The sequence below is a fragment of the Bufo bufo genome, chromosome 10 (genome assembly GCF_905171765.1).
Source record: "Bufo bufo chromosome 10, aBufBuf1.1, whole genome shotgun sequence".
NCBI lineage: Eukaryota > Metazoa > Chordata > Amphibia > Anura > Bufonidae > Bufo > Bufo bufo.
In genome coordinates this window covers 99,593,326-99,616,349 of record NC_053398.1, presented here as the reverse complement: position 1 = coordinate 99,616,349, position 23,024 = coordinate 99,593,326, and the positions used below count along the sequence as shown (strand labels likewise).

Below are 23,024 nucleotides of genomic sequence, written 5' to 3'. Positions count from 1 at the left end.
GAAGCAATTCTTCTAATGTTTAAGAAAAGTTCCAAAACCCACTTTTTAAAGGACCAGTTCAGGGCTGAAGTCACTTTGTGAGGCTTCCTACTAGTGGAAACCCCCCATAATTGACCCCATTGTAAAAACTACCCCCCTCAAGTTAATCAAAACTGATTTTTCAAACTTTGTTAACCCTTTAGGTGTTCCACAAGAATTAAAGGAAAATGGAGATGACATCTCACTTTTTTGACAGATTTTCCATTTGAATCAATTTTTTCTTTAACACATTGAGGGTTGACAGCCAAACAAAACTCAATATTACCCCGATTCTTCGGTTTACAGAAACACCCCACATTTGGTCGTAAACTGATGTAAGGGCACACGGCAGGGCGCAGAAGAAAAGGAGCGCCGTATAGTTTTTGGAAGGCAGATTTACCTGAACTGGTTTTTAGATGCCATGTCCCATATGAAGCCCTCCTCATGCACCCTTACAGTAGAAACTCCCAAAAGCTGACCTCATTTTGGAAACTACGGGATATACGGGAGGTGCCAGTTTTATTGGTACTTTATTGGGGTACATATTAGGGGTGGGCGATATGGCCTAAAATCTATATTGCAATATAATTTTAAGCATATCGCAATATTTTGTTTTCTATATTTGGGGGGGGGGGGGGGTTTAAACTTTTTTTTTTTTTTACTTTTTATTTAATAACTATTAGCCTTCTTAAGGGCTAGAACCCTTGTCATATTCACCCTAATAGAGCTCTATTAGGGTGAATAGGACTTTACACTCTCCCTGCTGCCCCTTGCTTTGTACATGACCATGGCAGCCAGCCTCTCATGTGCCCCCCAGCCTCTCATGTGCCCCCCAGCCCCTGATCCGCCCCCCAGCCTCTCCCTCTTATCAGCCCCCTCTGGTAACCCAAACCCACCCCCCCTCCCTCCCCAGTATTAATCATTGGTGGCAGTGGCCACAGGGTCGTCGCCCCCCTCCCCCCCCCCCCCCATCATTGCTCCAATCGGTTACCATGGCAGCCAGGAGTCATGCTACTGAAGTCCTGGCTGCCATGGTATGTTAGTGAGCAGCATTATACTCATGTGCGCCGTGGCCGCCGGGCGCTCCTTCTCATAGGTCTGTGCGGCGCATTGCTAATGCTATAAGCATTAGCAATGCGCCGCACAGACCTATGAGAAGGAGCGCCCGGCGGCCACGGCGCACGCGAGTATAATGCTGCTCACTAACATACCATGGCAGCCAGGACTTCAGTAGCGTGACTGCTGGCTGCCAGGGTAACCGATCGGAGCTCCGATCGGTTATATGGCTGGCACATTCATTGGTGGCGCAGTGGCCACAGTCCCTCCCCTCCTACTCTGTTCTCATTGGTGGTCAGCGGCAGCCGCGCAGTGGGGAGGGAGGGACTCCCTCCTTCTCCACTGTGCGGCTCAGGAGAACATGGTGCGCGCGAAGAGCGCGATCATATCGCGGTCCGGCGATATGCACAAAATCCATATGGTGGCACAATTTATATCGCATATATCGCCCACCCCTAGTACATATAGTTTTTAATTGCTCTATATAAAAATTTTGTGAGCAAGGTAAACCCCAAAAAAATGGCTGTTTTGGCACTGTTTCACCATACACCGCGTATTGGTGAGTTCGATCCCGTTCTGTGCCATCTGCCCATCACTCTGCAATCAAGCAGTACTACTTCATAAAAAGGACATCAAACATACATGAGGTGATATTAAAAACAATAATGAAGATTGAGCAGATCCATAACAAATAATTACAAAAATACGCTTGTCTATTTTTTCATTTAGCCCAAGGGGGCCCATAGTATTGGAACGCAGGATCCACCTGCGTTCCCTTCTAAGAAGTTCACGATCCCTATCCCCTCCCCTCTGAGGGGTTGGGACAACCTCCAGACCTGCAAAGCGTAAGACTTACTGTCTCCGCCGTGTACCGTAGCGGACATGTTCTACTAATAGTGGGACCCCCTTTGCCTGAGGTAAATGATCCCACATGTTCTAGGAACCTTTCAAATAGAGAGCGTTATGGTCTTACCAATATAAAACCTACCGCACACACATAGTACTAGATGATAACATGTAGAAGTCGTTCGTTTTGTCTATGTGTTCACGCTATGATGTAATCTCCAAACGAGACCAAAGACCCTTGTAAATTGAATTACAAAAGGAACAACTTCCACGACGTTTATTCCCCTGTTGGACGCCAACTATTCAGCATGTTTCCAGTTTTTTTTTCCTTAAAATGGCTCTTACCAATTTTATCCCTTAGGTGCGACACCCTTCTGAAGGATGTGAGGGGTCGTAAACACCCAACTTCCCCTCAACTTGCGTCCCCCTCCAATTTGTACCAATTATCCTTAATGATTTTTTTTATTTGCTCTGCCATCGGGCTGTATTTAAATGAAAAAACTACTGGAGGCGGCTGACCTCTATCATTAGGTCTTTTCTTTGCTCGTGGTCCCCCCCCCCCTCGGACAGTATCGGATGCTCGCATCATTGTGTCATTTAATAACTCCATGGGGTAACCCCTAGAGGACAACCTACTCTTCAGGTCTCTTGCTTGCTTTTGGAAGCTTTCTTTGGTGGTATTAATTCTGACCATATGGTACAGCTCGCTTAACATTAGTTGGATGGAAACTCGAGTGATGTAAAAGGGAGTTGGTGGCCGTGGGTTTTCTAAAACCCTCTGTCACCAATCTACCTTCCTTAACGGATACCAGGACGTCCAGGAATTCTAATTTTTCACCTCCAAATACATATGTAAATTTCATATTCATCTCATTTACTCTATTGAGGTATTCTACGAAATCACTTAACGTTTCTTCATCACTACGCCACACGATGAAGACATCATCCACAAACCTAAAATAGGTGTGGATATGTGGAAGATATGGGTTGGCAGTCGAGTATATATATCTATCTTCAAAACGTGCCAAGTAAAGGTTGGCAAAGATGCAAGCCACTGGCGTACCCATAGCAGTACCGCACCTTTGCCTAAACCAACTGTTCCCAAACATGAAGGCATTGTTTTTTAGTATTAGTCAAGAGCCTCTTCAACAAAATTCTAAAAAGTCTCACTTTTGTCCATATTCTTTAAGATCTCAATTACTGCCTCAACGCCTCCATCCTGGGGAATCCGCGTATAAAGACTCTCAACATCCAGGGACACCAACTAAAATAAATAAAATTAATAAAAGTAAATGAAAACATTGATCGGTGAGTGCCGCCGGAGTATTTCCTTCTATTATATGTGAATTACTAATACCTGATACCAGCTGAGCACCGCCTGATCAGGGGACACACTGAATGGTGTCTGGAGCTGCACTTGCAGGAGGAAGAGGGGTGTTGTGCAGTGCCATCGGATCTGTTTAATTCTAGTGATTTTTGTGGACTTTGCCATTTGCATGTGAACGGTTGAGCACGCATCAAACCTCATATCTCCATGGGCTTATCGCAAGAAAATCCCGTAATGGAAATTACACAGCAGCTAGAGACACACTTAGGTGTAGAAGAGGGTCGAGTGGGAGCAGACATGTATTTTTTACAGTGTAACCAAGAAGATTTAAATGATACATTGAGCACTAAGTCACTGGAAATTAAAGTGACTCAACTGGCGGAGAGGGAGGTCCGTATGTATTGGACAATGAACTCCCGCAGGTCATACAGCGAAAGCAATCGAGTACCAAGGGGACTCAGAATCTATAAAGAAATGTCTCAGTTTCAAGAGGATCCTGAATTTGTAGCGGAGTGGCAACAAATACATCTTGAATTCTCCATGAAGGTTTTAGAGACAGTGTTAAAAAGAAATGAAAAAGAATATCAAACGATTAAAGAGGAATTACAGAAGGCAAGATCTACGCTGAATGCACATCTCCCAGAAGGACAATTGCAAAATTTTAATAAACGCTTAGATAGGAAACTTATCGTTACACAAAGTGAAATTAAGGGAAAAAAACTTGATAAATTTGTCAGAGACAAACAGGATTATGACCAAAAGAGGGTTTTTGAATGGTGCAACAAGCCACAGAGGAAAAAACGACAACCCCCCTAGAAGGAAAAGTGATTATTGGACTACTGATTCAGATTCAAGTCTATCAGATGACTTGGGCCCCCTAAGTCTGTCAGGAGCGGGTAGCTCTCAAGGAGGCACGGGCCCTTTAGGAAGAGAGTCAGAAGGGGGCGGGGGTCAAACAAAAACCACAAGGGGAGGCAAGTTAGGATTCAAGCGGAAGCATGTGTCCTGGAGACAATAGTGGAAGAATCAGACAGAGTCAGGGTGTGAAGAACCTAGTTGTCAATTTGACCGGGATCGAATTGCCGCCAGACTGTGAAAAGGTCCTTACCTGGGGGCTAAATTACAGTCTGTAGAAACAATTTGACCCGGTTGATTTTGAAATCAATTTATTTAAGGCTATACGAAAATTGAATTTGAGACGGATTTTTAAGAACCTACCGTACACACAGGAGAAAAAGGTTGATATAGGGAAGGCGGTGGTGAATACTTAGGATTCAGTATGAATGCAAATTTTTATTCCGCAGAGATCTCCTGCCTCGAATGGATGGTGGGCGGTGAGCTCAACAGGACAGAGGATACGGAGGTATCTCAAGAGTTTATGGGCGGTATTAGGTCCACGTATAGCCCCATTGCCCGCACGTTCCAGTATTGATGTTTTTCAGCAAAAAGTCCTGGAAGGGGTAAAGGCCCTGGTTTACCCCCAGGCTAAGAAAAACATCACAGAAAGAGAAAAACTGGCTTTGAAATGGCTACAGAACAACGAGGATATCATTGTGAAGCCGGCGGACAAGGGGGGTAATGTGGTCCTCTTAAGTAAAAGTTATTATATCAGTGAGGCCCATAGACAATTAAAAGATGTTAATATATATGAGGAATTAAAGAGGGACCCCACTCATGAGATCCATGTGGAGAAGAATTTTATATAGAGAAAGAGAAATAGATTGTCTCGGGGGTTGGGTCAGTGACTGAGCCCCTTTCCAGATATCTAGATTGGCTTCGTAGACCAACTGTGCGTATGATGCCCTCACATCTCAGGGACACATCCGACATGCTACTGGCATTAAGATCTGTCCAGGAAGGATTTCAGTTGGTGTCCCTGGATGTTGAGAGTCTTTATACGTGGATTTCCCAGGATGGAGAATGTGAACAAAAGTGAGACTTTTTTGAATTTCGTTGAAGAGGCTCTTGCCTTAATACTAAAAAACAATGCCTTCATGTTTGGGAACAGTTGGTTTAGGCAAAGGTGCGGTACTGCTATGGGTACGCCCGTGGCTTGCACCTTTGCCGACCTTTACTTGGCACGTTTTGAAGATAGATATATATACTCGACTGCCAACCCATATCTTCCACATATCCACACCTATCTTAGGTTCGTGGATGATGTCTTCATCGTGTGGCGTAGTGATGAAGAAACGTTCAGTGATTTCGTAGAATACCTCAATAGAGTAAATGAGAGGAATATGAAATTTACATATGTATTTGGAGGTGCAAAATTAGAATTCCTGGACGTCCTGGTATCCGTTAAGGAAGGTAGATTGGTGACAGAGGGTTTTAGAAAACCCACGGCCACCAACTCCCTCGAGTTTCCATCCAACTAATGTTAAGCGAGCTGTGCCATATGGCCAGAATTAATACCACCAAAGAAAGTTTCCAAAAGCAAGCAAGAGACCTGAAGAGTAGGTTGTCCTCTAGGGGTTACCCCATGGAATTATTAAATGACACAATGATGCGAGCATCCGATACTGTCCGAGGGGGGAGGGGGGGGGGGGACCACGAGCAAAGAAAAAAAAGACCTAATGATAGAGGTCAGCCGCCTCCAGTAGTTTTTTCATTTAAATACAGCCCGATGGCAGAGCAAATAAAAAAAATCATTAAGGATAATTGGAACATATTGGAGGGAGACGCCAGTCGTGGGGATGTTGGGGGTTTACGACCCCTCACATCCTTCAGAAGGTGTCATACCCTAAGGGATAAATTGGTAAGAAGCCATTTTAAGAAAAAAAAAAAACTGGAAAAATGGCTGAATAGTTGGCGTCCACAGGGGAATAAACGTTGTGGAAGTTGTTCCTTTTGTAAATTGAATTTACAAGGGTCTTTGGTCTCGTTCTGAGATTTTCATCATAGCGTGAACACATTGATAACATGTAGAAGTCGTTTTGTTGTCTATCTAGTACTATGTGTGTGCGGTAGGTTTTATATTGCTAAGACCATACGCTGTCTATTTGAAAGGTTCCATGAACATGTGGGATCATTTACCTCAGGCAAAGGGGTCCCACGATTAGTAGAACATGTCCGCACGGTACACGGCGGAGACAGTAGTCTTACGCTTTGCAGGTCTGGAGGTTGTCCCAACCTCTCAGAGGGGAGGGGACAGGGATCGTGAACTTCTTAGAAGGGAAGGCAGGTGGATCCTGATCTAAATGAAAAAATAGACAAGCGTATTTTTGTAATTATTTGTTATGGATCTGCTCAGTCTTCATTATTGTTTTTAATATCACCTGATATACTGTATGTTTTGATGTCCTTTTATGAAGTAGTACTGCTTGATTGCAGAGTGATGGGCAGATGGCACAGAACGGGATCGAACCCACCAATACACGGTGTATGGTGATCCGGCAGGTTAGCGATCGTGCCACCACTAAAGTACACACTTTTATTGTAATTGTGTGTGGCGGAGGTGGGTGAGTGCGATTGCAGCAGCGCCGCACACCTGAGCCGCGTTGTGGACGAGAAGTGACGGAGTGGGTATACGCCCCTAGTGCATTTACCTATAAAAGGTGTTAGGTGTGCTTGATTGGTGAGCTGTGGCCAGAGGAAGCCCTTTGTGGGCGAAACGGCTGTCACCGCTGCCTGTTTGTTTGGTTGCACTGTATCGTGTCTGCTCCCGACCCGTGGTTAATAAAGTAAATGAAAACATTGATCGGTGAGTGCCGCCGGAGTATTTTCTTCCATTATATGTGAATTACTAATACCTGATACCAGCTGAGCACCGCCTGACCAGGGGACACACAGAATGGTGTCTGGAGGAAGAGGGGTGTTGTGCAGTGCCATCGGATCTGTTGTCTAATTCTAGTGATATATTTATATAGTCGGTTGTTACGGACGCGGCAATACCAAATATGTCTATTTTTTTCTATTTTTAACTTTTTTTTATTTTTATTATTACTTAATTGGGAATTATTATTTTTTAACATGTGAAACCTTTTTTTAATTTTTTATTTTACACTTTGCGTCCCCCATAAGGTCATACAAGACCTTTGGGGGACATTTACCTTCACTTTTTTTTTCCACTCTTGATTTCTCCTGTAACTGGGGCTGACATAGTAGCCCCAGTTACAGGGGAAATACACCCCCCCAGAGAGGCTGCAGAATACAACACTGTACAGCCTCAGTGTAGGGCTGATGGATATCTGTGGAAGACCCGACAGCTCCTGCACTCTCCTGGCCCTGGCGGTCACATGACCACTGGGCCGGGACAGGAAGCGCATAGTGCTTCCTGACCTGTATACACAGCGCTTGCTGAGCGCTGTGTATACAGCGATCTAGAAGGCAGGGACACCTGGGAACTGTCCCTGCCTTCTCTGGGGTAGCCTGATGTCACTGTCTGACAGGGGGCCCCTCGCTTGGCAGTTGCACGATTAGCATGCAGCTGCCATCTCTGAATGGACGTTCCAGAACGTCCATTCAGAGATAAACATCCACCCATAGGACGTTTATATCTTATGGGCGGATGTGAAGTGGTTAAAGAGGACCTGCCCCCTCTCCTGATACGTCCATTTTACTAACTACTTGCATTCCCCATGTGATAACAGTTTGGGAGCATCTATTCTTACACGTGTTGTTCCTCCTTTATTTATCCAGGAAATAAATGAGCGATACCATTCCCCTGGTCAATATGGAATGTATATAGTGGAATTCAAAGTAGTATATGAAAAAACGAGATTTTTGTATAACTTACCAGTAAAATCTCTTTCTCGCTCTTTCCTTGGGGGACACAGAAGACCTTGGGTATAGCTCATCTCCCTAGGAGGCGTGACACTAAGTGAAGACTGTTAAGCCCCTCCTCCACAGCTATACCCTCAGCCTGGAGAGAGAGACTGCCAGTTGCGTGTCCAAGTAGTGAGAAAAGGCAAAGTCCAAAAAGTGGAACCAACAAGCCAACTACCCAAAGGGTAAAACAAACTCGGAAACAGTCAGAGAAGAACAAAGAATGGGTGGGTGCTGTGTCCCCCAGGGAAAGAGCGAGAAAGAGATTTTACTGGTAAGTTATACAAAAATCTCGTTTTCTCGCCCAGTTTCCTTGGGGGACACAGAAGACCTTGGGACGTTCAAAAGCAGTCCAAAGGGGGAGGGACCACAGCACCAAGGCGAAGCACCCGAAGGCAACAAAAAACCGCCGCCTGCAGACCAGGCGGCCCAAGGCAGCATACGCCGAAGGCCGAGTATGCACCCTGTAGAACTCGGTAAGGTGTGCAAGGAAGACCAGTGACCACCTTACAAATGCATGGCCGAAGCCTAATGCCTCCGGCCCAGGAAAAACCGACAGCTCTGGCAAAATGAATGGTGACACCAAAAGCAGAACCCTGCCCTTGGTGCGACAACCACAGCAAGAGCCACACTGAGAAAGCGGAGGAAAGCCACCCTGGAGGCCCTCAACCCTTTGCGCGGACCTCCTGGGAACACAAGAGACCGAACGTCGACAAGAGTCGGAGATCTCCAAGTAAAAAAAAACAAAAAAAAACTGCAAGGCCCAAACAACGTCCAAATCGGTGAAGTGTCCGTTCCCGGGGGTGGGAAGGGGAGGACGACTGCCTCAATGAAATGAAGGACAAACACCACCTTCAGAAGGAAGGAAGAGACGGAATGGAGAACAGCCCTGTCCTGGGGGAAGACAGAAGGCTCGGAACAAGAAGGGCCGCCACTCAGGCACCAGTCAGAGACACGATGGCTACAGAAACCCAACCGTACAGGACAGAAGGAGTAGAGAGGACTTCAGTAACGGCTCCAAGGAAAAATTGGAGCGCCAAGAGCCCAGTATGTAGTTCCCAGGACGGTAACGGAGGGCAGTACAAAGGAACCCAAGAGCCGCTCCATGGAAGAAGTTCCTGACAGGCCCAGAGGGTCGGGGAACGCTGAAAGAGGAAGGACAGGAACGACACTTGATACCTCAAGCAACGGAGTCCCAGCCCCAGGTCCAGGCCGGACTGGAGAAAGACAGAACCATGGAGAGAGAAAGGCAGAGTGGGGGAACGCCCAGCTTCCCACAGAACCCCAGGTAAAGCCCTAAGTCCTACCACAGATCCTGGACGAAAACTCGGCTAGAAGCGAACACTAGCGAGCTCACTAGAGTCGCCTGGGCAAGCGGGCGAAAACCCAATGATCAGTAACACGGGCAGAACGGTCGGTAGAACTGGTCCCGTCGGCCCCGAACAATATTGTCCCGTATCCACCCGGAGTGGGGGAGCAGACGGACAGGAACCGAAGGGTCCGCCCAGCAACCGCCCGATGCCAGGACAAGACAGGCTAAAGCCCAAGCCGATGTAGCCACCACAGGAAGACGGACTAAATGGTAGTCCTCCCAAGTTACCGAGAAGGTAAATCCATAGCAGAAACATTGCCTAGAATGGAAAAAACGCAATCTGCACCCAGCGGGAGGACAGAACGCGGTAGACCCGTTAGATAGGTACACAGCTAGTACAGTCAGTGTGGACAAGACACCAGAACCATCCACCTGAACAACCATGCTCTTCCCAGAGGGGAGGGCAGAGAAGGAACATCCTCTGAAGCGTGGCCGGAACAGAAGCCACATCGGAGAGATCCGTACCGAGTGGGAGCCAAACAGAACCGGCGAGAAAAGGCAGTCGAGACAGAGGCCGGGATAACACCCTCCAAAAGAAAGGAGGAGTGGGCATAGAGAAGCCATAGGACAGCTCAAAAGCAGAACCCCGCTACACTGAGACGCCCGGTTCACCGCTTCGCAGAAGGCGAATATCCTGAAGAACTCAAGGTGGATGTCCTCCGGACCTGGGTAAGCGAGCACCCAAGAGAAGTTGGGTGACCTTCCCAAGAAGAGCGGCCCGAACCTGGTAGGAGGAAATAGTAGTAGGCGAGGGGACCGTAGTCCCGCCAGAGCCAACATAGAATGCGAAGGGCGCTGCAGACAGCACTCTCGACCATGTGACCACTAGCGCAGGGAAACAATGCTGCGGGAAGACGAATGGGTACGTGTCTAGGAACCACGAACACTCCCCGGCGGAAGGGCCAACGAAATGAATGAGCACCGCCCAGCTCGGAGCAGTAGCGAGCAGGTAGAGGCCGTCTACTTATATATAAGGCATTCATTTATTGTTTGTTGGACAACACCTTAGGCTTACACAGGTGGACAGAATGATCTCTTTAGAGAATAGTGCAAGGCTTGCTGCAAACACCGTCTCCCAAGAGAAAAAAATATGTCGCAGGAGGAAAGGAGGGATACGTACGAGTAGCCCCGTAAGCAGTGAGAAGGCCAACCCACCTACGGGACGAGAAGGTATACACGGCCCAAACAACGCACAAAAAACGTCCGCTCACTGCAAAAATATCACTCAGCGAAGGCCAGCCAGAGTGCCACAGTATCTACGGAAGTGCAAAGTGCAAACTGAAAAGGAGTTATGCACAAGACTAGTATGGTATGCGATGGAACGCAAAACTGACCGCCCCGAAAGGGGGGAAATGTACCTGGCAAATTGCAGTCGGCAAGGGTGCAAAAGCCCGCCCCAAAAAAAAAAAAGGGGGGAATGCCCAAGGCCGTACCTACGTCAGAGAAGTAGGGCATACCATACTTCGCCCAGAAGGGCGCCATGCACATAGCCACACAGTATCCAGCAGGAATGCAGGAGGTCCCCTAGTGAAAGGGGGACATGCACAGGGCTATCCTAGCATTAAGTGAGTGTGCAACAACTCACCCAACACCGCAACTTCATGAGAGTGTAACTACTCCCAATGAAGGGGAACATGTGCAAGTCCAATACGGCACATACAAGGACAGCCTTGAATCTCGTGAGCGTGCAAAATTCCGCCCATGGAATGAGGGGTGGTCACGCACAAGGCCAGCACGGTATCCAATAAGAACGCAAGCGTTCCACCCATGTTAGAGGGCCATGCTCAAGGCCAGCAACGTATCCGGTGAGAGTGTAGTATGCCGCCCAGAAAAGAGGGGGGGGGGGGGTCATGCACACGGTCAGCATCGCATCCAGGGAGAGTGCGATCAGTCGGTGAGAATGTGTGCATGTCACCTGAAGGAGGCGTGCCCATGGCCGGCAGCGAATCCAGTGAGAGTGCGTACACCGCCCACGGAAGAGGGGTCATGCATATGGCCGGCAGCGGATCCAGTGAGAGTGCAAGCACCCCGCCATGTATGGGGTTCATGCACATGGCCAACAACGTACCGGCGAGAGAACATCACCGACCGAGGGAGTGTATGTATGCCGCCACAGGGAAAATCCAATGAGAGTGCATCATACCACCTATGGAAAGTGGTCATGCACATGGCTGGCAGTGAATCCAGTGAGAGTGCCGAATGCCGTCCACGGAAGGGAGTCATGCCTATGGGCGTCAGCGAATTCAGAGAGTGCAGCGTTCCGCCTATGGAAGGGGGTCACGCACATGATCGGCAACGAATCCAGTGAGAGTGCAGCGTTCCACCAATGGAAAGGGACCGTGCACATGGCCAGCACCGTATCTGGTGAGAGTGCAGTATTCCGCCTAAGAAAGGGGGTCATGCACAGATCGCAACGAATCTAGTGAGAGTGTAGCGTTCCGCCTATGGAAGGAGGTCGTGCACATGGCCAGCACCGTATCCGGTGAAATTGCAGTAGTCCGCCAATGAAAGGGGGATCATGCACAAGGCCAACCCGCAGCCAGGGAGAGTACAGTATCCCGCCCAGGAGGGGGGTCCCGCACATGGCAGTACCATAACTGAAGAGGGTGACGAATGCTGCCTACAGAAAGGGCCGCATGCACTTGACCAGCGCCGTATCGTGAGAGAGGGCTAGGAGGGTAAAATGACCCTGGCAGCGCCGCAGCCGGGGAGTGCGACATGCCGCCTAGGGAAGGGGGGCATGTACTGACATGAGGCTGCAGCGTTCTGCGCAGCCCACAAGTTATATATATAAAAAATTTTTTTTTTTTTTTTTTTTTTATATATATAACAGAAAGGGGAGCCACCTACAGGGGCACGGGGGGGTTGGCAGCCATACAGGCCCATCTGAAGCCGGCCTGTACCCAAAGGGTTAAACAGGGATCCGGCCAGGAGGGCGGCGCTGCGATCCCCTGGGGGCAGCCATACAGGCCCATCTGAAGCCGGCCTGTACCGCGGCGCTGCGATCCCCTGGGGGCACCCATACAGGCCATCTGAAGCCGGCCTGTACCCAAAGGGTTAACAGGGATCCGGCCTGGAGGGCGGCGCTGCGATCCCCTGGGGGCGGGGGAACCTCCCGGCGGGAAGAATTCCCGCCTGGAGAAGTTCCAGCCCCCTCCAACAGAGGCCGGAATTTTGCGGCCTAGTAATTGTAGGCCGTGAAGCCGGGGCCTAAATTATTAGCGGCGCCCGGCTGACCGGGGCCGCACAGTATTCAAGTACCGGCCGGGGAACGAAGCGGCGCATGCACATGCCGGGCGCGGGTGCCCACCCCGCGGGCCGGAAGAGCCGGGGACCCGGATAGAGCGCCGGGATCGCGGCCGTAAAGCCTGCGGTGCCCGGCCGACCGGAATGTTCCGACGGTCGGCCTGGGGCTGTTGAAGCATAGCGCTCATATTGCAGGCCGCGGGTGCCCACCCCGCTGCCCAGAAGCGAGGACCCTGCGCTCGGCAGCCATTTTACCCATGGAGCGGGCCCTGGCTTATAACAGCGCACCATGTGGCCAACAGCCACAACCACCTTGCCCTTGGGCCGGTGCCCGTGAGGGCAGAGGAGGGTCAGGAGCAGCAAGGCTCTGGCCCTGAAGCAGTAGCCGGTAAGAGGGAGGGGGACCCTGAGACCGGGTGCCTGTGAGGGTGGGACGCCTGCATAACCCCTCCGTCAGGGGCAGCTAGTTGCGGACCTCTGCAGCTCCCCAGGCATTCTTCTTGTAGGGAGAAGGGTGCCAATGACCTATGGAGGCCAGGAGAGAGGGAGCAGAATGTCGCCCTGCGGCAGCCCAGGGGCCAGCCTAGGTCTAGCAGGGACAGAAGGGTCCATAGGCCCAGTATAGGGTCAGGCACGCAGGAGACCGGGGGGGACGGGGACGTTGGGCTGGAGAAGCCAATCTCTCACCATAGACGTCTTCACCCTCGGTCCGTTCCAGCAGGGTCGCCCCTTCAGCTACTGGCACCGTAGTGGCAGGACGCTGGAAGGGGGACTTGGCGTGCGGGCGACCCTTGCGCTGGCGGGATGTAGGGGAGCTGGGCTGCCCTGATCCACCTTGCCTTCTGTGGGGGAGGCAGCCGTGCGGGTGACCGGCACTGGCGCAGCTCAACCCCGGGAGAAACAGAGAGGTCTAGTGCGTCTCTGTTGTCCCTGATGATCTGGAACAAAAAGAAAAGAAAAAAGTAAAAATCTAAAATTTAAACAAGGAGAAACCAGCCCTGCAGAGCAGGGAGTGTCTTGCCTCCTTGGACACTAAGCAAAAACTGGCAGTCTCTCTCTCCAGGCTGAGGGTATAGCTGTGGAGGAGGGGCTTAACAGTCTTCACTTAGTGTCACGCCTCCTAGGGAGATGAGCTATACCCAAGGTCTTCTGTGTCCCCCAAGGAAACTGGGCGAGAAAACTTGATAACGCTGTTTTCGTGCCACTTTTGACATTCCTGTCCATACAATGGGACCCTGATCAATCACAAGAATGGAGGTCTGCAAATTCCGCCGAACTGAGTGCATGAAGTGGAGGACACACATGCGCATCACAGATCTGTTCACATGGGGCAATTTGGTGGCACTTGCAGACCCCCATTGTTGTGATCGATAGGACCCCCAGGGATCAAACTCGTATGCCCTCTTCTGTGGGCAAGTGTTCTAAGTGGCAGATCCCCTTTAATGGTGTTCTATCTACTCTATGTTCACTTGCAGGCAAATTCACAGAAGAGCAGTGCAGAGCTGTGGATCTACAGGGCACATCTAAGGGAAGCTAGAGGGTTTACATCCACAGCAATAAGGTCAGTGACCAAAATGGAGAAGTAGTAAAAGTATTGTTTAGCCCCATAAGGTAATGCATGAAGATGGCTAACAATCCCAGAAGTCTGTATCGAAGGTCTAAGCCATCACACCACATTCTACTTCTTGCGGAGTTTGACCAAGTAAAGCAGAGAAACTTACCGGACTTCTTCCCCAGCGAAATCAAACACTTTGGTAATGGTGAGTTTTTTGGAGCTGTTCTCTCTCTCGGAATCCTCCTTTGAAGACTGGGTGACATCTTTCTTCTTTGCTTCTACCTCCTTCTAAATTGTGACATGATATAAAGGATGTTAACTCATTTAAGAAACCATGTAATAAGATATAAGGTTATGTACCCCATCAGATTTACAGTGCTTTATATTTCTTTTTAATCACTCGGACAACCCCTTTAAATTAGTATACACTACAAATAGCCCAACATTGCTTTGTTTGTAGAGGACACACTTTGTGGAGCATGGCACACCGACATCACCTGGTTATTCTGGGCTACAGGAACAGTAGGTTGATTTTTTGGTGGCTTTCCAACATCAGAAAGAAAACTTGACCACAGCTCTTCTTCTCTTTTCTTTTTTGCCTCTTCCAATTTCTTTTTTTTCAACTCATCAAATGTCCCTATATCGTCCTCCTCTGGGCTATCATCTTCGTCCTCCTTCTCCCCGGGGCCTTCTTCTAAGTTCAGGGACAGCACACCTTTCTTCCGTTTTCTATGGGAAAAGAAAACATTGGGGGAAATTTACTAAGCTAAATGTGGTGTACATGATGAAAGAGCAGACCACGTTCCCTCTGATGCCATGACGGACGTTTCTTACTTCAGAGGGCTGGTAGTGATTGCCGGCTTGGAAAATCGAAATCCACATGAAAATGAACTTTTTCCCAGCACTTCTAGATTAAAGCATGGTCGTTTATGAGATTTCCGAGAAAATGTGACGGCATGAGAGCAGCCATAGTCTTAGGCTACTTTCACACTCGTGTTTTGTCTTTCCGTTTCTGTGATGCATCCGTTTGCCTCTGATCAGTCTCCATTCCGCTCTGGAGGCGGACACCAAAACGCCTCCTGCAGCGTTTTTTGTGTCCGCCATGTGGTGCGGAGCAAGAAGGATCCGTCTCTGACAATAAAAAACGGATCCGTCCCCCATTGACTTCCAATGGTGTTCAAGACGGATCCGTCATGGCTATAGAAGACATAATACAACCGGATCCGTTCACGACGGATGCATGCGGTTGTATTATGGCAACGGAAGCGTTTTTTTCCGGTACTGAGACCCTATGACAGATCTCCATACTGGAAAATATTAATGCTAGTGTGAAAGTAGCCTTATAAGTGTCCTTAGTTTCTGATCTGTTCCTTTGGCTTCAATAACTGAATCAAGAAGCCTGAACATTGAAACCCTGACTCCTCAAAATAGCGCTCCCTTATGTGAAGGAGCACCTATGGAGGAAGATATACGACCATGGCTGAGGTGTGGAACAGCAATTGCAAGCAGTGAGGCCTTCACAGTATCCGATACACTGCACACATCAGGTTACTGGGAGCTCACCAGACATACGCCACATATTTCCAGGAAAAGAAGTCCGTCCTAAAGAGATTTGGCAATATGCTTCTCCCATATAACCATCACATTATTCCGGCAGGCGATGTCCATAGTGGAGCCACTGGTCTGCTTACCTTGCTAAAACAGAATTCTTATCCTTCTTTTTGCACGATTCTTTTTTCCCTCCACCTTCTTGCTCTTCATCATCACCGTCCTCTTCCTTCTCCAATTCATTCACATCGTCTTCACTGTATTCTCCCCCTAAGACACAAAGACACTTGTTATGTGTTCTGCGCTTTATTACAGGTTAGGGCCTATTTACATGTGGTGATAATGGCAGAACGATGGTACAATCACGAGGCTGGCTGTCCACGTTTCTCGATGAGGAGGAGTGGATCATATCCGAGGACACACTTAAAGAGGACCTCCTGACTCGTCTTTTTTAATATCTACTTGCATTCCCCATGTAATAGCAATTTGTGAGCATCTATTCTTAGGACTATGTTGTGGCGTTCCTTTATTATTCCTGCTAGAAGCTATGAATGAATTGCTAGCACTCTGCAGTAAAGGTACAGAGGGGTGTTACCAGTTGGCAGCACTGATTGGATAGAGTCAGTCTGTGCAGATACACACCCCCAACTGGTTACCTCCCCTCTGTACCCTTACTGCAGACTGCTGGCAATTCATTCATAACTTCTAGTACAAATAATAAAGGAACGGCACAACATAGAGCAATAAGAATAGAGGCTCCAGAATGGTTATTACATGGGGAATGCATGGAGCTATTACAATAGGCAGGCATGTCAGGAGAGGTGAGAGGTCCTTTTTAAAAGAAAGACTGAGTCTTGATACAATTTTAGGGATGGAAACCTTGGAGGCAAAACATTTTCAGATGCAGCGGTATCAAAGATTTTTTCATTTTTACATATTTTTATTACTTGTAAAATTGGGAAAGGGGGAGATTTCAATTTGTAGATTATTATTTTTTTTTTTTACTTTATTTTCAGTCCCATCACAGACATTGGCAGAAATTGTTGTATAAGGCCTCAAGCACACGACTGTATCAGTTTTGCGGATCCGTGCTGCATCCGCATTTTTTGCGGACCCATTCACTTGGGTCCACTGTACGCATTTTGCAGGCCAGTATATGACTTGTTTTATCTTTTTGCAGAACAGACATACAGATGCGCAAAGTACACGGATCATCTGTGCGCTTTCCACAAAAAATAAAGGGAGTCCTATACTTGACTACAAAGTGTCAAATGGGTACAACACAGACATAATCCGTATTTCGCGGATCCGCGTTTTGTGGACCACAAAATACATACGGTCGTGTGCAAGAGGCCTAACACAGTTATGACAAAGCTCAGCTTCTAAGCTGATGTCATGTTTAAAACACCAACTTCCGGAGGATATCACTAAGGGGATAATAACACAGCATGCTGAAGCACTGGCGTTTCTCCCATCTCCTCCTCCGTAGGGAAAAAAAACCTCTGACATAAAAAAAGCACTAAAAGCCCTTTGTTGTGAAAAAAAAATCCAAGTGAAATCTATGGCTTCTTTGTAGTAAAAAAAACACCACAGCAAATTTGTGTGGCCTCAGGCATCGCATTTTTTGCAGCTTTATTATGTTGCATTTAAGTCTATGGGACAAACAGAATTTTTGCAGTGTTTTTTTCTTAAAGGGGTTATCCAATTTCAAGAACCCCCCCCACCACCACGTGCCTGGCCCCTCACAGGGAATATACTTGTCCCGCTCCCTGTGCCGCAATGCGAGGGAGGCTCGTCCCCGCCTGACATTGGCTGCTCTATAAAAATGTCACTTGACCGAACCCCTCAGGTGAACGCTGTAAAATTAAATAAATAAAAAACTGTGCTAAAACAACCAATTTTTTGGTCACTTTGCCCCATAAAGTGTTATAATGAATGATCAAAAAATCATATGTACCCAAAAATAGTACCAATAAAACTGGCACCTTATCCCCTAGTTTCCAAAATGGGGTCACTTCTTGGGAGTTTCTACTGTAAGGGTGCATCAGGGGGCTTCAAATGGGACATGGCATCTAAAAACCATGTGGAGTTCCTTTCCTTCTGCGCCCTGCCGTGTGCCCATACAGCAGTTTATGACCACATGTTTCTGTAAACCGCAGAATCTGGGTAATATTGAGTTTTGTTTGGCTGTTAACCATCGATGTGTTAAAGAAAGAATTGGATTAAAATGGAAAATCTGCCAAAAAAGTGAAATTTAAAAATTTGATCTCCATTTTCCTTTAATTCTTGTAGAACGCCTAAAGGGTTAACAAAGTTTGTAAAATCGGTTTTAAGTAACTTGAGGGGTGTAGTTTCTACAATGGGGTAATTTATGGGGGGTATCCACTATGTAAGCCCCACAAAGTGACTTCAGACCTGAACTGGTCCTTAAAAAGTGGGTTTTGGCAATTTTCTTAAACATTAGAAGAACTGCTTCTAAGCCTTCTAACGTCCTAAAAAAATAAAATGACATTTCCAAAATGATGCCAACATAAAGTAGACATATGGGGAATGTTAAGTAATAAATATTTTATGAGGTACCACTTTGTTTTAAAAGCATAGAAATTTAAATTTTGAAAATTGCGAATTTTTCTAAATTTTTGGTAAATTTGGGATTTTTTCATAAATAAAAGGTGAAATATATTGACTCAAATTTATGACTATCATGAAGTACAATGTGTCACGGGAAAACAATCTCTGAATGACTTGGATAAGTAAAGGCGTTCCAAAGTTATTACCACATAAAGTGAGATATGTCCGTTTTGCAAAATTAGGCCTGGTCAGGAAGGGGGCAAATGGCCCAGATGGGAAGTGGTTAACAAAAAAAATAAAAATAAGCTCATGCATTTTTTAAGGCACCGCCTTTTTGCTGTGGTTTTCATTGCACTTTGTTAGTGGCCTTTCTTTTCTAAGTGGTTGTGTCAAGGGTTTTTTCTGCCCTTTTTTTCCCACTATAGTGAAAGATGTAAAAATGTAAAACAAAGTGCAGAGAATGCCAGCAAAAGACCTATGGGGGGAAGTGCACTTAGGCTACTTTCACACTCGCGTTGTGTGCGGATCCATCATGGACAGATCCGTTCAGATAATACAACCGTCTGCATCCGTTCAGAACGGATACGGTTGTATTTTCTTTAAGGCTGCGTTCACACGAGCGTGTCCGGATTAGTTCCGGATGCGTCCCGGTGTGTTGCGGCAAACCCGCGCGAGTAGGAATGCAATTGCAGTCAGTTTTGACTGCGATTGCGTTCCGATGTTCAGTTTTTATCGTGCGTGTGCAATGTGTTTTGCACGCGCGTGATAAAAAAACGACTGTGGTACCCAGACCCGAACTTCTTCACAGAAGTTCAGGTTTGGGTTCGGTGTTGTGTAGATGTTATTATTTTCCCTTATAACATGGTTATAAGGGAAAATAATATCATTCTGAAAACAGAATGCTTAGTAGGTGATCAGTTGAGGGTTAAAAAAAATAAAAAAAATTAACTCACCTTCTCCGTTTGTTCGCGTAGCTCCCTGTCTCTTCTTTACTTCTCAAAAGATGAACTATGGGCTAAAGGACCTTTGATGACGTAAGATCACATGCTCCAATCACATGGTACATCACCGCGGTGATGGACCATGTGATTGGAGCATGTGATCTTACGTCACCAAAGGTCCTTTAGCCCATAGTTCATCTTTTGAGAAGTAAAGAAGAGACAGGGAGCTACGCGAACAAATGGAGAAGGTGAGTTAATTTTTTTTATTTTTTTTAACCCTCAACTGATCACCTACTAAGCATTCTGTTTTCAGAATGCTATTATTTTCCCTTATAACCATGTTATAAGGGAAAATAATACAGTTTATAGACTGTCACCTAGCAACCATGCGTGAAAATCGCACAGCATCCGCACTTGCTTGCGGATGCTTGCGATTTTCACGCAACCCCATTCACTTCTATGGGGCCTGCGTTGCGTGAAAAACGCAGAATATAGAGCATGCTGCGATTTTCACGCAACGCACAAGTGACGCGTGAAAATCACCGCTCATGTGAACAGCCCCATTGAAATGAATGGGTCCGGATTCAGTGCGGGTGCAATACGTTCACCTACCGCATTGCACCCGCGCGGAATACTCGCCCGTGTGAACGCAGCCTAACATAGCCATGACGGATCCGTCTTGAACACCATTGACAGTAAATGGAGGACAGATCCGTTTTCTATTGTGCCTGATCGTGTCAGTGAAAACGGATCCGTCCCCATTGACTTACATTGTGTGTCAGGACGGATCCGTTTGGCTCAGTTTCATCAGACGGACACCTAAACGCTGCAAGCAGCGTTTTGGTGTCCGCCTTTAAAGCGGAATGGAGACTGAACGGAGGCAAACTGATGCATCCTGAGCGGATCCTTATCCATTCAGAATGCATTGGGGCAAAACTGATCCGTTTTGGACCGCTTGTGGGAGCCCTGAACGGATCTCGCAAACGGAAAGCCAAAACGCCAGTGTGAAAGTAGCCTTAGAATACGCCCTCGTGTGACTGAAAGTTGACAAGTTTTCAGTTGCGGATTTCTACACGACAAAGCCGCAGCGCTGCACAGTACCGGCAGAGCTCTCATACACACACACTCTGCATAAATTGACTTGCGCTGCTTATTTGAAATCTGCTTGTCAGTCTGTGCTGCGGATCTCCACCCCGCATTTCGCCCTTGGCAATGGAGAGGGTGAAATCCGCAGCCATATCCGGACTTTTCCACTGTGCTTCAGTCACGTGTAGCCTTAAATGGGACTTTTGCTGAAGACCCCTCAGCGTGGCCGGACCCGCGGTGGTAAACACACTTACTTGATCCCCACTGGTGGGTTTCAGCTTTACCACTCCCTCTCTGGTGCCACGGGTCTCAAGTCTCCCCAGGTCGCGTGGTCCGTGCAGCCAATGACTGGCTACAGTGGTGATATGTCACTGGGTCACATGACGCATGGGTGACATATCACCACCACAGGCGGTCATTGGCTGCAGTGACCATGCGATCCGAGTCAAACCAGATGTTGACCTGGGGAGACTGGAGGGGGGGGGGCGCTGGAATCCAGCAGCGGATGAGACAAGTGTGATTCCCACCGCAGGACCGGCCACGCTGGAGGGTCCACAGGAGTGAACAACCCCTTTAAGGCTACTTTCACATCTGCGTTTTTGCTGGATCCGTCATGCATCAGCATAAATGCTTCCGTAATGATAATACAACCGCCTGCATCTGTTATGAAGGGATCCCATTGTATTATCTCTAAAATAGCCATCCGTTGCTTGTCAATGGGCCCCGGATCCGTTTTCTTGTGTGTCCAAGAAAACGGATCCAGCACCCTTGACTTAAGCCTCATTCACACGTCAGTGATTCACGGACGTGTCCTGTACATGTTCTCCACGGACAGCACACGTCCCCATTCACACATCAGTGGTTTTAGCATGGAAGCATGTCCTATCTTGATCCATCACGCGGCACCCATTGTAGTCTATGGTTCCGTGGAGAAAAAAAGAAACAGACGCAACACGGACGCCATCTGTGTTACATCCGTGTTTCACGGAACATTAAGATGAATTATTTTTCAGCTGTGCATTGTCCGTAAAACATGGATGGCACACGGACAGCAAGACACGGATCCCACACGGAGGCATCACGCACTGCCTCTTCACAGATTTGAGCACGGACGCGTGCACGAGGCCTTACATTGTGCGTCATGCTGGATCCGTCCTGCTCCACATCCCTAAGGGCTCGTGCACACAAACAAAATTTCCTTTTAGTGTCTGTTCGGTTTTTTTGAGGACCGTAGGCGGAAACATTCTTTTCAACGTGTCCGCAAAAAAAATTTGAGATTACTCCGTGTGCATTTAGTTTCCGTATTTCCGTTCTGCAAAAAAAATAGAACGTGTCCTATTATTTTCCGCATTACGGACAAGGACAGGACTGTTCTATTAGGGGCCGGCTGTTCCGTTACACAACATGCAGAATGCACGCGGACGTCATCCGTATTTTTTTGCGGACCACAAAATAGAGGCGGTTGTGTGCATGAGCGCTGAGCCTGACATACATGGCGGCATTCTCCATCCTGCGACTACTGTGGATGTGACAAGTAAAACATGTCCCCAATCAGACAATGAACTCAGTGTTCTTTAGGACAGCACCATAGGCATTCAGACAATATTTGGGGGGTTTTCCCGTAGGTTTTGCTCCAGAACATGCTGAGCCTGACCCCCTCTATGGGCAGTTTCCGGTATAACCACAGCTCGGGCTGCTGGGACTGGTCGTTCTACAGAGGCTCCTGTACGATGTATGTGGCGCAGCACCTACCAGAGGGGACGTAATCTTCGTCGTCAGAGGAGGAGTAGTCCTCGGAGTCAGACATAACCGTGTATTTGGACTCGGCGCCGCACGCCGTTCTGACCTGCAGTAACCTGCCACCAACACGGCACTGCGCATGCCCCACAACCCAGCCGGGTCATTCTACTGGGCATGCGCAATGAGACTCCCCAGAGCGCGTGCTCGAATTATTCAGCGACTTCTCTGTACGGTAGAGTCTAAACTCTATGCGACGTATGGACCGTACGACGTCAAAGGGTCACGTGACATATAAAGAAACCCTCAATTTTAAAAGGACCATGCGCCTCACCCTAAACACCATAGTTATTATTGTTTTTGTAATATGTTACTAATCTTTATTACTGCAGCGCATGGGCTGTAGAGATATTACTCTGCTGCATATCACATGACCTTGTGCCATCACCAGGCCCTTGCGGCTCATGGAGTTTAGGCACAACCCTGCCTGAGGCGCATGCGTGATTGGTGCTGATGTCTGCAGTGAGATACCATGCAATAAAACCAGTGTACTTCTGTGGCATATTGTGTAGGGAGAGCACGGTGGTAGAGCTGCGAAGATTTTCCATATTGGGACAGATTTATCAGAACTGCCCATAGCAACCAATGAGATTCGACCTTTTATTTTCCATAGGAGCTCTGAAAAATGAAAGGTGGAATCTGATTGGTTGCTATGGGTGGCTAAGCCAGTTCTACTTTACACCAGTTTTAATAAATCTCCTCCAATAGAAAACTGGTCACAGTTGGCTTTATTACAGTTCATTTCCTTATTAAGATAAGATAATCCTTTAATAGTCCCACCATGGGGACATTCACAGTGTTACAGCACAGAGAGTACAACAAGGCATTATTTACAGTACAGGGTCCTGGGAAATATCACAGCTCATAGCATCCGGTCTCTGGATGGACTGATAC

General features: G+C 47.7%; 1 protein-coding gene across 2 annotated transcripts in view; it reads right to left on the bottom strand.

The window, feature by feature from the left end:
• Positions 1 to 22,229, bottom strand: part of CFDP1 (craniofacial development protein 1) — a 77,909-nt gene extending 55,680 nt beyond the window's left edge. Inside the window, exons 1-4 of one of the 2 annotated variants that reach the window (XM_040410269.1) lie at positions 22,086 to 22,229; positions 15,879 to 16,005; positions 14,685 to 14,916; positions 14,354 to 14,475 (exon numbers count right to left, since the gene is read on the bottom strand). In XM_040410269.1, the coding sequence (XP_040266203.1) occupies positions 14,354 to 14,475; positions 14,685 to 14,916; positions 15,879 to 16,005; positions 22,086 to 22,140 (536 nt within the window). In that variant the 5' untranslated portion in view covers positions 22,141 to 22,229. The remainder of the gene's footprint in view (positions 1 to 14,353; positions 14,476 to 14,684; positions 14,917 to 15,878; positions 16,006 to 22,085) is intronic. The other variant, XM_040410270.1, reaches the window with a different exon arrangement.
• Between the last annotated feature and the right edge of the window lie 795 nt (positions 22,230 to 23,024).